Source organism: Terrapene carolina, unplaced genomic scaffold, assembly GCF_002925995.2.
Source record: "Terrapene carolina triunguis isolate 2854851 unplaced genomic scaffold, T_m_triunguis-2.0 Scaffold42, whole genome shotgun sequence".
Lineage (NCBI taxonomy): Eukaryota > Metazoa > Chordata > Testudines > Emydidae > Terrapene > Terrapene triunguis.
Genome location: NW_020664393.1, coordinates 68,916,734 through 68,932,279, shown reverse-complemented (window position 1 = coordinate 68,932,279; position 15,546 = coordinate 68,916,734). Strand labels below are relative to the sequence as shown.

Genomic DNA, 15,546 nt, shown 5'->3' with positions numbered 1-15,546 from the left:
CATGTCCCCTAACAGCTGTAGGCTTAAACTGAAAGCAGCTTACAGAAGTGTTCCTGTCTTGAACACTCGGATGCCCAACTCCCAATGGGGTCTAAATTCCAAATAAATCCGTTTTACCCTGTATAAAGCTTATACAGGGTAAACTCATAAACTGTTTGCCCTCTATAACACTGATAGAGAGATATGCATAGCTGTTTGCTCTCCCCCCACCCCAGGTATTAATACATAGTCTGGGTTAATTAATAAGTGATTAAATACAGAAAGTAGGATTTAAGTGGTTCCAAATAGTAACAGACAGAACAAAGTGAATTACCAATAAAATAAAAACATGCAAATCTAAGCCTAATACAGTAATAAAACTGAATACAGATAAAATCTCACCCTCAGAGATGTTTCAATAAATTTCTTTCACAGACTGGACGCCTTCCCAGTCTGGGCACAATCCTTTCCCCTGGTACAGCCCTTGTTCCATCTCAGATGGTAGCTAGGGGATTTCTCACGAGGGCTGCCCCCTTTGTTCTGTTCCACCCACTTATATAGCTTTTGCATAAGGTGGGAATCCTTTGTCCCTCTGGGTTCCCACCCCTCCTTCTCAATGGAAAAAACACTAGGTTAAAGATGGATTCCACTTCAGGTGACATGATCACATGTCACTGTAAGACCCCAAGCCTTCATTCCTCCCAGCCTGACTCACAGGAAGGCCTGCCTGCAAACAGAGCCATCCACAGTTAATTGTCCTGGTTAATGGGAGCCATCAAGGTTCCAAACCATCATTAATGGCCCACACTTTGCATAATTACAATAAGCCCCCAGAGTTATATTTCATATTTCTAGTTTCAGATACAAGAGTGGTACATTTATACAAATAGGGTGACCACACTCAGTAGATTATAAGCTTTGCAATGATACCTTACAAGAGATCTTTTGTATGAAGCATATTCCAGTTACATTATATTCATGCTCATTAGCATATTTTCATAAAATCATATAGAGTGCAATGTCACATTCTTTTCATGAAAAAGCTCGGCCTATAGTAGATTCACATTATGCTATTCTTCTGACGGCAAAGAGAGTACAAAGGGAATTAAATTCATCCATACTGAAGCTTCTAAATTTGGAATCCAACTCTATGAGAGGATGTGTTCTCTTCTGACTTGCTGTAGTAACAGGAAAACTTGAATGTCAGAGTCAACCCTGCCACTAAGAAAAACATTTGTTGTTGTCTGAGTTAGCTTTCATTGAGCCACTTCTGCAAAAATACATGCAAAGTTCTTCAGAGATAAAATTCAAAAGTCACATACAAAACAAAAGATGTCTCTATATCCGTTATTCTCATATTTAATTTTCTGGTTATTTGCCCTTCACCCCCACATCCCTAAAACCTTTGTGGTCTTTAGCACTACAATGGATAAACCTGGGTATAGCTGTCCCTCAGTGCTACTCTAGCCTATTGAAAGCCTATACAACAGAAGGCTTTGATATTTTGGAAGTAAGCATGATGTGAAAGCCTACAAAAACATTTTACTATCAAGTACAAATTTCTACCCACAGTGCTATGTACACTGTGTAAAGGAACACAGACTCCTCTTTACTATGTTACCTTTTTATTGACTAGAAACTAGATAGTTCATTCAGAATGATTGATTACCTCTTAGTTTAAGATCTCAGACAGGATCATGCAGTATTTGACTTCTACGATAAGCATTACTGAGGAGTTCAGACAAGTTTATTTAATTTAGCACTTCAGGAAGTATTTCAAACAGTTCAAATAATCCCAACTCTTGTATAAGAGAAAATTGAACATTTTTCCTAAATTAGGGCTTCATGTTAGAATGTTCATGAAAAAATATTGTTCATTTGAATGGCTCAGTATATTAATTAGGTCTGTTTGTATTAACAAGAATCTTCATTGCAGAGTTTGCAGTATGACCAATATTAGCATAAAAATTGTTAGACACAAGATCAACATTTTTAAACAGAGTAAAACAATCTTACTGGTTTAGTGACCAAGAAAGTTAAGAAAAAGTTAATAATTCCCACCCCCAATCCCCATTTTCACTACATCATTACGATGAATTGTCCTTCTCGCCCCTCCCACAAAAGATCAGATGAACTATAAGCATTTGTTAAGGCATTTACAGTGTTTTTCCTTAAAACCTTATGCTTTAATAGGCATAAAAACTAGACATCTTCACATATAATGTAAAGGCTTCCAATGGGTCAAAGTAGAAAGGCAGACAGATTTATGATTTTACTTGTAAGCATAAATGTTCATGCAGCCACTTGGAAAGCTTCCACCCCTACAATTTGTGATTGCAGTTATATGAGAAGTATTCTGCAAAAGCAATTTCCCTCTTCTAAAAAAAACTAAAATGTATGTGGAGCAGATGGACAAAGTGAACACAGATCTTCAACACAGTGCTTTTGTTTTTAATTGCAAGTGTTCCTCAGTGCTTTATAATAAAAAGAACTCAGTGATGTGGGATAATAGGAGCAGAAACGTTTGCTCTAGCCAGCCGGTTAGTTATGACAGCTTTGTACTTCAAGAGGCAGTGAGAAACAAACCAACAAGGGATGTGCTAGCCTGGGGGGGGGGGGGGGGGGGGGGAAATCATAAAATGTCACTGGATTCTATTTCAACTTTCATTCCTGAAGGCAGGAGCCAAATAAAACATGCGCATATCAAACCACAGTCACTAAATCAATAATATTTTTTCATAAAAGCTACAGAAGGTTTGCTTTATTAATGGTATGTTGAATAAATAAAGAGATGGTACAAGACAGGACAGAACCATACAAAGAAAAAAAAAATAAGCACCTACCATTCTTCTTTTAAAGTTTCAATTTTGTCTACATCTTTCATGCTGCTGCTTCCCCTAAATAATGAAAAGAAAATTTTCAGGAAACAGGCAAAATTCTTAACACATTTAGCACACTTTTGAAGGCTATACATTGTTTACACTTTCTCTACGGTTAAAAGTTATTCTGTGTCGATATCTTCCCATGTGAAGTTTCAGATTCCTTAGTCTCCAGATGGTTCTTTGCTTTTCCTGTGGCTTCTAATTTGGTCATGAATATACCTAGCACCCTTTTCAGCCTCAAACATTAGAAGGAGGAAGATTGAGAAAATGTAATAACCCAATGTACCCAGCCCCCCCTCCCCAAAAAACCACCACACAACACTGATGCAAAAAATATCCCCTCATTCTTATTCTAATTTAGAAAACAAGTCATCCTCATTTTCACCTAATTGGTTGAAACTTGTCTCTCAGATTTTGACAGCAGTGCGCTCTCAGATGGTTGCAGAAAACCATAATGTCGTTGCAGGCATCCTTTGTAACTGTTTATTGCCATCAATGACCTTCAATTTAACAGTGTGTATAAGCAAAAGATGCAGTGTCCTTCAATTTCCTCCCTTAAGGCTTCCCTATTCTCCAATAAATTGGTGCAGTGTCCCAGAAACTGCTACATCAAGTCACGATTCCTGTTGTATATGTGGCAAGAGACTAAATCCTGGATTTTCAAGCACTAAATATACAACCGGATTAGTGTGCTGAGTCAGCAGACTGAAAAGCACAAGAACAATATGGTACTATCTCCTGATCTCTCTACAGAGAGATATTAAGCCACAAAAATAAAATAAAAACTAAAGTTCTGACAAGCCAATAGTAGCAGAAAAATTCCTAGTGAGGTTCGAACCACATTTAAGGGCCTGATCCTGCAAAGTGCTTTGTTGAAAGGGCTCACCACTTTGCAGGATCAGGTTCCAAAGCACCACATTGTGTATAGGTATTACAGAACAGAGAACAGGTAACACCACTCCCAATACTTCTGAAATAGCCAGGCAAAACCTGAAGAGTTAGGATCAGTATTCCTCCCCTAATTTACACTTGCTTTTGGGGCTTATTAGTGAGAATAAAAACCAATCTTAGTTAGCCAAATAGATATTTTTGCTAAACAGGATATTAATTCTCAACTTTACATATAAACCCCCTAAAAACAAAAAACAAGTTTATAACAGAAATGCAGACACACCCTCAAAAATAGCAATCAATACTACTGTAATAAGTTTCTAAATGTATTTATTCTTTTCTTTAACTGGTTAGATTATGCAATATTTCTTGTATCAGTCAAAAGACTACAGTTAGTGTCCCTCTAACACTGCATATAAAATGTCCTTGTTCTATTTTACAGTGCTGTAATAGCACATATATAAGCAAAGCTACGCTATTATATACAGTTTTGTTCACATATTTGACCTACCTAAAAATCTGCATTTTTAAAATATTGCATTATTAAAAACAACAAGGTAAATTTACTTCTATAAATATTCATCTTGAAGTTGAATATGTATTGAATATTCATATATTCAATATTCAAGTCTAGAACCCACGTAATTTGACAGTAATGAAAAAATGAAGTTAAAATGTAATCAGAATTATTATAAAAACACATGACAGGCAGAAGCAAGTCTTCAAAACTAAGTTTTTACTATGCTAAAGAGGCCGTGCACTTATAGAAGCAGTATACAAACTTATTCAGCTGTGAAAGACACACTTGGAATAATTATTTAGTTTGGAGTAAAATTATATTACATTATATTAGTTATATTTAGATTGTATTAGTATTTAGTCTGAGAAGTCAAATTCTTTAATATTAGGAGGAATTAGTGACTTGCACGCTAACAAACATTGCTGGCAAGGAAGTCTACAGAACTTAGGAGCTAGCACTTAAGTTTGTTCTAATACTCCTGGGGGAATTCTGTGCCACTGCGGTTGTGCAGAATTCGTGTCCCCCACTGATTTTTTTTTCTCTGCAGAAAATACATTCTGCCAAAGAGGTGTTGCAGTTATACCTTTTGCCCACCAAAGGTTGCTGTGGTGCCAAAAGAGGGGGCAGCCAGCTCAGCCAGCCCTGGATAGGAAGGAGGAGAGGCTACTTTTCTCACAGTGCCCTGCCCGTGAAGCCAGGTGAGGAGGCACAGGATATGGGGGTGGGGGGACAGATCAGGCACATGGAGCTGTTGGGGAAGGGTCACAGACTGGGGTTCAGAAGGGCTAGTGGGGGAGAGACAGATTGGGGCAGGGGCACAGGAGCTAGTTGGTGACAGCATTGAGCCATGGGCTGAATGGGAGTGCAGGGCCACATGGGGATGGGGGAGGCAGGGTAGGAGCAGAGAGCCACATGGGGATGCAGTGTGGCTGAGTGGGGGCAGGGCCACATGGGGACGGGAGAGGCTGGGTGGCTGGGGGGGGGAGGGGACAGGGACACATGGGAACAGGGTAGGACGGGGTAGCTGAGTGTTGGTGCAAAGATACGTGGGGACAGGCAGATGTTCCTTGACTGAATGAAGAGGCTAGGGGTCAGCCAGGGTCTGCATGGGCCAGGCTTCCCAATTCCCTAACAATCCCTCCCCACCCAAAAAAAATGTTCCATACTTCTCCCGTTCACACCCAACAACCCTCCAGGTTCACTCCCAGGCTCCTTCCCAGCAATTACTTCCATCTTCCTCAGCTCCTCCATTACCCCTGATTCTGCCAAGACTTTGCACTGCTTCTGAGGGGTGTGGGAAATCTGTTTCTGTATTGTAGTTTAAATTAATTATTACTCAAAGTTCTGTATTAATATGCCTACTAAGGAATTTGTCAAAGAACATTTACTGAATCTTTTTTGTTGTCTTTATTATTACAGACATACTTGCTGACAGGTATTCTGAAATAAATTACCAAAAGAACTGAAACTGGCATGATTATATTGTGTTATTTTGACAAATAAAATAGGCAGAATTTCAAACTATTGTGCATAGAATTTAATTTTTTGGCACAGAATTTAAATTTTTTTGGTGCAGAATTCCCCCAGGAGCATACTAAAAGACAAATCAACCCAATTCACACAAATAATTTCACTCAGAGTCAAACTTTTGTTGGACATTTCTAGATATCACTCAAAACTATATACTGTAAATTTACCTTTAGTTTCACAAAAATGTGCACTTACACTTAAAAACTTTTCAGCCATCAAAACATGCACATCTGTATCTGTGTAATCATACTTGTAAGTCATATCATTCCTTCCCCATCCCATTTCCTCGTGTACATTTACACCCTCACATGTCTCTCAAGTCCATCATTTAGACTTCAACCATGAGACTGAGGCCTCAGACTATAAGTTCATTGGAACAGGGACCTGTCATATGCATTCTTGTGGGTACAGAATTTCTAATAAAAATGGTTTCTCGGTTATAACTGTTATCCTCCCACAAATTAAGTTTCAAGTGAGGAAAACAGTTAGATCCAACCTCACTACTTCTCTTGTTTCAAAGGACAGCTACATTAGCATGCCCATATCTGGAGTGCAGGGAGTAGATACACTGAATTAATTTTTTTCCTTAGGAGGAAGAAGTGACAGAGCCATGAGAGGAAGAGCATAAACACTGCCTACTACAGCTACTAAAATGGATTATAAACGCTTTGGAGCAGGGACCAATAATTTACTACCTGTTTTATTATTAATCATTTGTATTATCATAGCACTTAGAACCCTAGTCATGGGCCAAGACCTCATTGTGCTAGATATGGTACAAACATAGAAGAGACCATCCCCAACCCAAGGAGTACAAGGAAACAAAGAGACAAGTGCCTTATTTCTCCCCCCCCCTTTTTTTTTTTTTAAATAGAACACTACCAGAAAATATTTTCAGATTTTCATTTTTCCCACTCCATTCTTGCCCAAGGAGAATATTTTTGTTTTCTAAAACAGAAATGTTGATGATAAAAAAAACCCACCACCAAGTCTCAACCAAAACTGTTATCTTCCACATCTTCATTACGGTCAAAAAGTCACTGTGCGGAAGAGTTTTGATCAGCTCCAGTTAGAGTGACATGTATGCAATATCATAAGCCATAAGTTATCCAAACATACAGCAAGCTACCCTAACCTTTGAGCATATAAACCTATAATCTTAACAAGATCACATACCCACTATCTGAACTGTCAAATGCAAAAAAAAAGATAAAATTCCAGCCTCCTTAAATGCATGTTGCCATCCATTTGGGTGATGTGGCAGCTATGCAAACCTCCAACGTACTGCATCCACTGCCAGGACCATCCCCTAACTCAGATCAGACTTGTCTTCGGCAGTAACTGGCAACCTCAGCTCTGCCAGACTCTTTTTAATGACTGATTTGTAGTGTCCTATTGACATTTAGCAAAGCTACGCCTGGTATACCACCCAGCACTCACTTCGAGAGAACGCAAGCAACGGCACAAGGAAACATTATCAGGCTTGTGTACGCTGCCTTATTTTATTTACAACTACTCAGGTCTCCAAGAATAACCGACGACGCCACCTCACCAGAGCAACAAAACCAAGGGGAAGGAAGGACAGACCTGTTCATCACCATGCTCTGACAAGCCACAATCACACACACTTTCAAAACAGAAGGGCGGTCAGTTAAATAATCCCTGAGGCGGGGGGCGGGTGCCAATGAGCAGCAAGAAATCAGACACCCCTCTGGGGTTATACCCGAGACCCTAGGTCTCTCCCTAGCTTGGGGCTGCATCACTTTCTAACGCTCACACTTGCAAGGAGGGAAGGATTTTGCTCTGTGTGCGTCGCTGAGACTCAGCCGCAAAACTCTCTCCTGCTAGGGGTAGGTACCCGCCTTGGCGAGGCTGTCCCCTTAGGGATAGACACTGCAAACTCGACACAAAGTGCAGGTACGTTTCCGAGCAGGCAAAAAGCTCACGGTGCCCATTCAGTCCCCCCCTGGCAGCACCTGCACACACCTCTGGGCGGGGATTACCGCCCCTGGGCACGCAGCTCGGCCCGCCGCTCCAGCCTGCGCAACACTGAAGCCGGCAGCTCGCCCTGGTGTAGCGCAGTCACACACCCGCTGCTGCCGCCACCGCGCTCCGCCCAGGGACCCCGCGCAGCCCCCAGTTCCGCTCACCTGGCGCGGGCGCTACAATGTATCAACCCCCAGCATTCCATACACCCTCCGTCCGGCCCAGCCAGCAGGGCCGGGGAGCCCCCTTCCTTCCGCCCACTCGGGGGCGGGGCTGAGAATAGAAGGGGGTGGAGCTCTCTTACCTCACGTGACCTGCTCTTTGTCCTCCATTGCTCTGTGGGGATATAGCTGCAGCGGCTGTTAAGCAGTCAGGGCCTTTGCCCTATTGGTTGGGTTCCGGGAGGTGGGCAGGCAGGCAGGCAGGCAGGCGCGGGGCTGGGACGCAACCCTGATGTTGTTTTTGTTCCTCGTCTGCAGTGTTATCTTTGTATGGGGTTACTGGAGGTCTCTGATTAATCCCTATGTGGGGGATACAGAAAGGGGTTGTGAGACTTAATTCCTGATTATAAAGCACTCGGATCCCCTGGTATATATCATTTACACACATATAGCAAGCACTTTCATCCTGAAGCACTACAGAGCTGCAACCAAGGGTTGCTGGAACTCCTTGGCTTGAAGTGGTTTCCATTAATATATTTTTATATTAATAATAAATTAATGGAATAATAAATATATTCCATTAATATATTTTTACAGGGTTTACAGTTTTGTTCAATGGCTCTCAGCACCCGCACTATAAAAACTGTTTCAATGCCACTGCTGCAACTGAATCTGGAATAGAGAGCAAGCAACCCCCAGTGCAGGATGAGAGAGGAGGGAAACCAGTAAAGTGCACGGGGAAAAAAGGCACGTATGAAAATAATAATCATGCACATTGTGGAAGAATTCACAGTCAGATAGGTGCCTATCCTTGTCATGAAAAGATATTGTGAACAGCCCTAGCGAACCTTATTTTTTTAAATCTCTGTCTGAAAGACTCCACTACATGATAGATACAACCTAGTTTTCTTTACCACGGAGGGAGAAATTATTTCCTCTAGATTTGAACCTACAGTTTTAGGTAGTCATCATTATACAAGATATGTAATGAAGTAATTTAAAAATCAGGTGTCTCTTTTTCTTATTTTTTCAGGACCCTGTCAAGTGTCACAGGGCCTGTCTGTACTGGAGATAGTTGTACCAGTGTAGCCACACTTGTGAAAATCCCACTGTTTCAAACCTAAATAAGCTGCTGCCTATCTACTAGGGAGGTGTGCACCACTGTAGCACCAGTGGAAAACACCAGCAGGTACAAATATCTAGGAAAGAGCTCTGCACAGACACAGGAGGCTGCCAATATAGAGTTTATTACAGATCTAGAATTATGCAGAATTAATTATATCACAATTTTATGCAAATCATTTATCTTCCTTTTTCAAATGTTCTCCTGGTGAGGCCAATATATTTTGTTATAAATGGATCTCTGAAAATCAGATAGGAGAGGCTGATGATGCACAGCCAGCTTTACTTCCTGCCCTTGCAACAGCTATTAATATCAAGTTATCCGAACATGAGTAGGCAAAACATACATGAAGGTACATTCAGAGACAGGTTAGTAATGGATAAACATTGTCTTACTCAAAACATTGTATCCAACAACACTGCAACACAGTGGGAGTGTTTGTCACAGCTATGTAAGGGACTACAAGGGACCTGCATCCAATTCTCGGTCTTTCTGATTTTTTATTGGGCAAAGGCTGGAACTGCAGTAGAAGCAGCACTCGGAACCCTTTGGGGAATAGAATACCTCTCATTTTGCTTGAGGGACCAATTAAGAACTAGTGTTGACATACTGTATTCCAAAAGGAGTTCTGTCTGGGCTTTGTACAAAGTACAAAAGAACTGCATGGTGGTTGCAAACTAGTGGCTCAAGGTTGCAGAGGGGATGCAAAAAGGAGAATGGGATGGGGTATTCAGAGATCCAATAGGCATTTAGAGGAGTCTTCCTTCTTTATACCATGCTGTGTGACCTGAACACTGTATCTTGCTACTTCAAGAACTCAAAAAAAACCACAACGTGAGCCAATGACTAAAAGCACATGCAGAGTTGACTGATAGCAGCAGTTGTCACAAGATTTGCACTCACTCCTGCATGCACGTTTTAACAAGGGGTTTTAATAATCAGTGATACACTGTAAAACACTTAAAATTAACCTAAATTAAACACAGCCAAAACTTGCCAATTCACACTAATTAACAGGAGACCCATTGTGAATTAGTGAGTGTGAGCAAAGATGATTTAAAAAGCAAAGATAGTACTTCATTGAATGTACTTTGTTCATTTAGGGCCTGATTATGAACTCCCTTATGTTGACTAGTACCTTACTCTGCAAGTAGCCCCACTGTAATAAAGTTTATTCACAGAATAAGGTACCATTCATTGTGAGTAAGAAGAGCAGAATCTTTCATTCAGTAGTTGTAATTTACACTTAATTGTATTGTGATACATCAATATGTACTAAATGTTCTGGAAGATATTTTGTAAAAACAATTAAGCTTTCCAAAATGGGATGAAGGGCTTGACTACCAGTGATTTAGTACCTGGTAAGGCAGGGTGTGAATCTACAATGTGAATCCTCCTACAGCAGCTTTGATGTTTGAAATGGGAATTCACCAAAGCACCCTAAGGAACTTTTAGCACCTGGTAGTAGGGTCAAAACAGTGTCTTGTTAGTGTGTGGCAAGATAGTGTGCTGTAGATTTACTCCCTGGCTTGCCGTGCACTAGCTGGTTGTGTAGACAGGGCCCTCATTACAGTTGTCTGCTTATAAATCTGTATTGAGAATAGGGGCGAGATTGCCATTTTTGTGAGTGCAAATTATAAAATCAGCCAAGTCTCAAAGTATGAATTAGTGAGGCTCTACTGTACTTTTTAAAGTTTTTAATCTGCATTGAGGTCCTCGGATGAGGTCACCAGATTAGTGCAAGTGTTATTATTTTACCATGTTAAAGACATTTATATCACATATCTCACTAATATGTTGGTACTTTTTACAAAAGTTAAAGAACTAGCAAAAATTTTTACAAAACTGTACAAATCTTAGAAGCTACTGCTGTGATACAGCTAGACTGTCCTCCCAGTGGGCTTGAGCCTGCAAAGTGCTGAGCACTCTGGCCCCAGTTCAGCAAAACACTTAGGCTTTACTTTAACTTAACACAGAAGTGCTTTACTTTAATTTTGGAGCTCATACCAGTTCTGCAAAGGTATATAGAACCAAAGTGGGCATGAAGGGAGCCATGAGACGTGCCTGGAGCAATGGTGTTGAGTCCTGAACTGCAGTCAGATAGTTGATTTGGAAAATTGATATTAAAGAAGTACTGCTATAAATAATAATGCAGCTGGTGGCATTTTGCTCTACCACTGGCCTCCCTGAATGGGAAGTAGTGTCCCAATTAATTCAATGTCTGTTTTAGCCCCCTAGTAGTCCTCCCAACATATCTTCCACTGCAAGATCAAAACTATTGAAAAAGCATGTGGGGCAGGAGGGACCCAAGCAAAAGCGATCTTTTCAGCTCCACTATAATGTAAAAAATACGAAAAAATATTGCCAAGTTAAAAGTGTGGTCATGATCAAGACTTCACTAAAACACCCTTCGTGCATTTCATGCAACTTATTCTCTGGTAAGAACTAAGAACTACATGAGCTGCACAAGAATAAATGGTCCTTTCCTTACTATGTAGTAAGTGATAAGAGCAAACAGCCTACAATGAGTTCACTGAAAAAACTCTAACAGGGTATTCACAACATGAATGCAAGCATCTCTGCCCTTTTGTCATGAGGGATCAGAAGCTCTGGTGTGGAAAACAATAACAACCTGTGAGCTTGTTTTATGATGTAGGAGTGAATCTGGACATTGACAAACTAAAGCATTGTTTGAGCTGTCACCACCCATCTCATCAAAGGAAAACAGAAGCAGCAGTGCACAGCAGCATATTTAAAAACAAACAGAAAATGAGTTGCAAAGGGTATTTTCTTTTTTTTAACAGCAAATTAAACAAAAATAAGCCAGACCAGAGGAAAAAAATAATTACCTACATGTAACACAATTAAATGCCAACACATCAGCTGTATTGCTTGACCCTAACAACTTGAGAGAGAAACCTTTGAAGTAATGTATGCATATGCAGATTGTCATGACAGAATGTATGGAAAATGAGATTCTAGCAAAAACATATGGGAGCATATTCCACAGTCATTCCACACTCAGTTTTCCCATTGACAAAAATGTTTTTGTCACTTTTTCTGTGTTCCATTTCTGTGGGATGCTTGCTCTGTGGCAAGAATCTCCTCAAGCTGTCCTGTCCTCAGATCTCACAAATTAAGGTTTAGGGATAAATCAGTAGTTGGATTATTATGCTTTACATAGGACCTTAAATTAATAACACTTTACAAAATTAGTAAAGACATGATCTCTGTCCTGAAGAGCTTAAAAGCTAAAGGTCTGCTCTGGAGAGGTGCTGAGCACCTATGTGCGAAGTGCTGACTGCCCTCAAATTACACTGACTTCAGGACAGGGAGGTGCTCAATACTTTGAAGGACTGGGTCCTATTTTAGGCTTAGATTTCACTACAAAGTTTTGCCAGCATAGCTATGCCGGATAGCAGTGTGAAAAAATCACACCCCATAATTGACCTACGTGTGTTGGCAAAACCCCTGGTGTAGATGCAACTATGTTGACAGAAGAATGCTTTTGTTGTCTTGGCTAATGTCGTTCAGGAAGGTGGTGTAGCTATGCTTCTGTTGGCTAATATTTCATCTCCGCTGGGGGTTCTGCTGGCATAGCACAGAGAATGATAGTAGATAACGGGAGGGGTAGAGAAAATGGTAACAACAAACACTGAAAAAAGCTCAAATTCAAAGGTAATGCAAATGGTGCATCTGATACTGGTAGATAGGAGATTGTTATGGAAAAAGCAGGTGTTCCTCTTGTGGTGTTGGTGAGAGAAATATTTGAAGATAAGGAAATTAAAATCTAAAAAACTCTGTTAACGTGGAATTAAGATTTCAGGTGTTCAAGAGTGCCATCTGCTTCTTGTGCCATTTCTGAGCTCAAGAATATACTTCCTAAAACTCAAACATTGGAAAACCAGGAAATGCAGAGTTAAAAGTCTTCCTCCCACACATCTCTCTTACAAGAGTGTTATAGCCACACAGTGGGAAAAAGCTAGAGGAGTCAATGCTTCTGTAAAGTTTGATGCACACTGGGAAAGTGAGTTATTGGTTTTATGGCAGAAAGATGAACAGCTGTTAAATCCATGAAGTGAGAGCAGTTGACACAAATGGGATCTGATCTGACTATAAATCTGCAACATGAAAAAGTAATCTAAGTGAAAATTTAAAAGCAGCATAGAACACAAGAAATAATGAGACTGTCAAGACAGTTTGAGCTACTCTTATGTATGGTATAATAGTGCCAAACACATATATATGGTAGTAAAGTAATAGCTATGGTGTGAATTCCTGAGTATGAAACACAATTTAAGATGAAAGTACAATGAGGAAACCAAATGGTAACAAAGCATATAAAACAGAACACAAACTTCCAGTAAGAATGGTTAAAACTTAGCAAGGGCTAAGGAGCTTTGGGTTCCGCTCCTGCTACAGATTTTCTAATTGACGTTGAGCAAGTTAGTTAATATCTCCCTGTCCCAACTCCCCATATAGATAATAGGGTAAATAAATTTATCCTTTTTCCAACCCTTGTCCCTCTGTCTACTTATATTGTAAACTCTTTAGGGCAGAGACTGTTTTTCATTATATGTCTATACAACACCTTGTATGGTGACACTGCAATGATACTGGGGCTCTAAGTATCAGAGGAGTAGCCACGTTAGTCTGTATCCACAAAAACAACAAGGAGTCTGGTGGCACCTTAAAGACTAACAGATTTATTTGGGCTTAAGCTTTTGGGTGTAAAAAGCCCACTTCCTCAGATGCATGGAGTCATTTCCATGCATCTGAAGAAGTGGGCTTTTTATCCACAAAAGCTTATGCCCAAATAAATCTGTTAGTCTTTAAGGTGCCACCAGACTCCTTGTTGTTTTTACTGGGGCTCTAGGTGCTCTGTAATAAATCATAGAATCAGAGAACTGGAAGGGACCTCGAGAGGTCATCTAGTCTAGTTCCCTACACTCAAGGCAGGACTAAGTTTTATCTAGACCATCCCTGACAGGTGTTTGTCCAACCTGCTCTTAAAAGTCCCCAATGATGGAGATTCCACAACCTCCCTAGGCAATTTATTCCAGTGCTTAACCACTCTGACAGTTAGGAAGTTTTTCCTAATGTCCAACCTAAACCGCATTTGCTGCAATTTAAGCCCATTGCTTCTTGTCCTATCCGCAGAGGTTAAGAAGAACAATTTTTCTCCCTCCTCCTTGTAACAACCTTTTATGTAGGGTACTTGAAAACTGTTATCATGTCCCTTCTCAGTCTTCTCTTCTCCAGACTAAACAAACCACATTTTTTCAATCTTCCCTCATAGGTCATGTTTTCTACACCTTTAATCATTTTTGTTGCTCTTCTCTGGATTTTCTCCAATGTGTCCACATCTTTCTTTAAATGTGGTGCCCAGAACTGGACACAATACTCCAGTTGAGGCCTAATCACAGCAGAGTAGAGCGGAAGAATTACTTCTCGTGTCTTGCTTACAATACTGCTGCTAATACATCCCAGAATGATGTTTGCTTTTTTTTTGCAAGAGCGTTACACTATTGACTCATATTTAGCTTGTGATCCACTATGACCTTCAGATCCCTTTCCACAGTACTCCTTCCTAGGCAGTCATTTGCCATTTTGTATGTGTGCAACTGATTGTTCCTTCCTAAGTGGAGTACTTTGCATTTGTCCTTATTGAATTTCATCCTATTTACTTCAGACCATTTCTCCAGTTTGTCCAGATCATTTTGAATTTTAATCCTATCCTACAAAGCACTTGCAACCCCTCCCAGCTTGGTATTGTCCGCAAACTTTATAAGTGTACTCTCTATGTCATTATCTAAATCATTGATGAAGATATTGAACAGAACTGGACCCAGAACCGATCTCTGCGGGACCCCACTTGTTATGCCCTTCCAGCATGACTGTGAATAGGGTGACCAGACAGCAAATGTGAAAAATCAGGACAGGGGGTGGAGGATAACAGGAACCTAAATAAGAAAAAGACCCCAAAATCGGGACTGTCCCTATAAAATCGGAACATCTGGTCACCCCAACAGTGAAACACTGATTACTCTCTGGGAACAATTTTCCACCCAGTTATGCATGCATCTTATAGTAATTCCATCTAGGTTGCATTTCCCTAGTTTGTTTATGAGAAGGTAATGTGAGACAGTATCAGAAGCCTTACTAAAGTCAAGATATACCACATCTACTGCTTCCCCCCATCCACAAAGCTTGTTACCCTGTCAAAGAAAGCTATCAGGTTGGTTTGACACGATTTGTTCTTGACAAATCCATGCTGACTGTTATTTATCACCTTATAATCTTCTAGATGTTTGCAAATTGATTGCTTAATTATTTGCTTCATTATCTTTCTGGTATTCTAGGATGCATTTCATCAGGCCCTGGTGATTTGAAGACATCTAACTTGTCTAAGTAATTTTTGACTTGTTCTTTCCCTATTTTAGACTCTGATCGTACCTCATTTTCACTGGCATT

General features: G+C 40.3%; 1 protein-coding gene across 3 annotated transcripts in view; it reads right to left on the bottom strand.

The window, feature by feature from the left end:
• The window catches only part of UBXN2A (UBX domain protein 2A), a 29,560-nt gene extending 21,512 nt beyond the window's left edge, over positions 1-8,048 (bottom strand). For 2 of the 3 annotated variants that reach the window (XR_002907767.2, XM_024194059.2), the window contains exons 1-2: positions 7,953-8,048; positions 2,823-2,876 (exon numbers count right to left, since the gene is read on the bottom strand). Coding sequence is in view for 2 of the 3 variants with exons in the window: in XM_024194059.2 (XP_024049827.2) it covers positions 2,823-2,876; positions 7,953-7,993 (95 nt within the window). In the remaining variant the exon portion in view is untranslated. Of the gene's footprint in view, positions 1-2,822; positions 2,877-7,788; positions 7,875-7,952 lie in introns of those variants that run through there. The other variant, XM_024194060.3, reaches the window with a different exon arrangement.
• Positions 8,049-15,546: the final 7,498 nt, after the last annotated feature.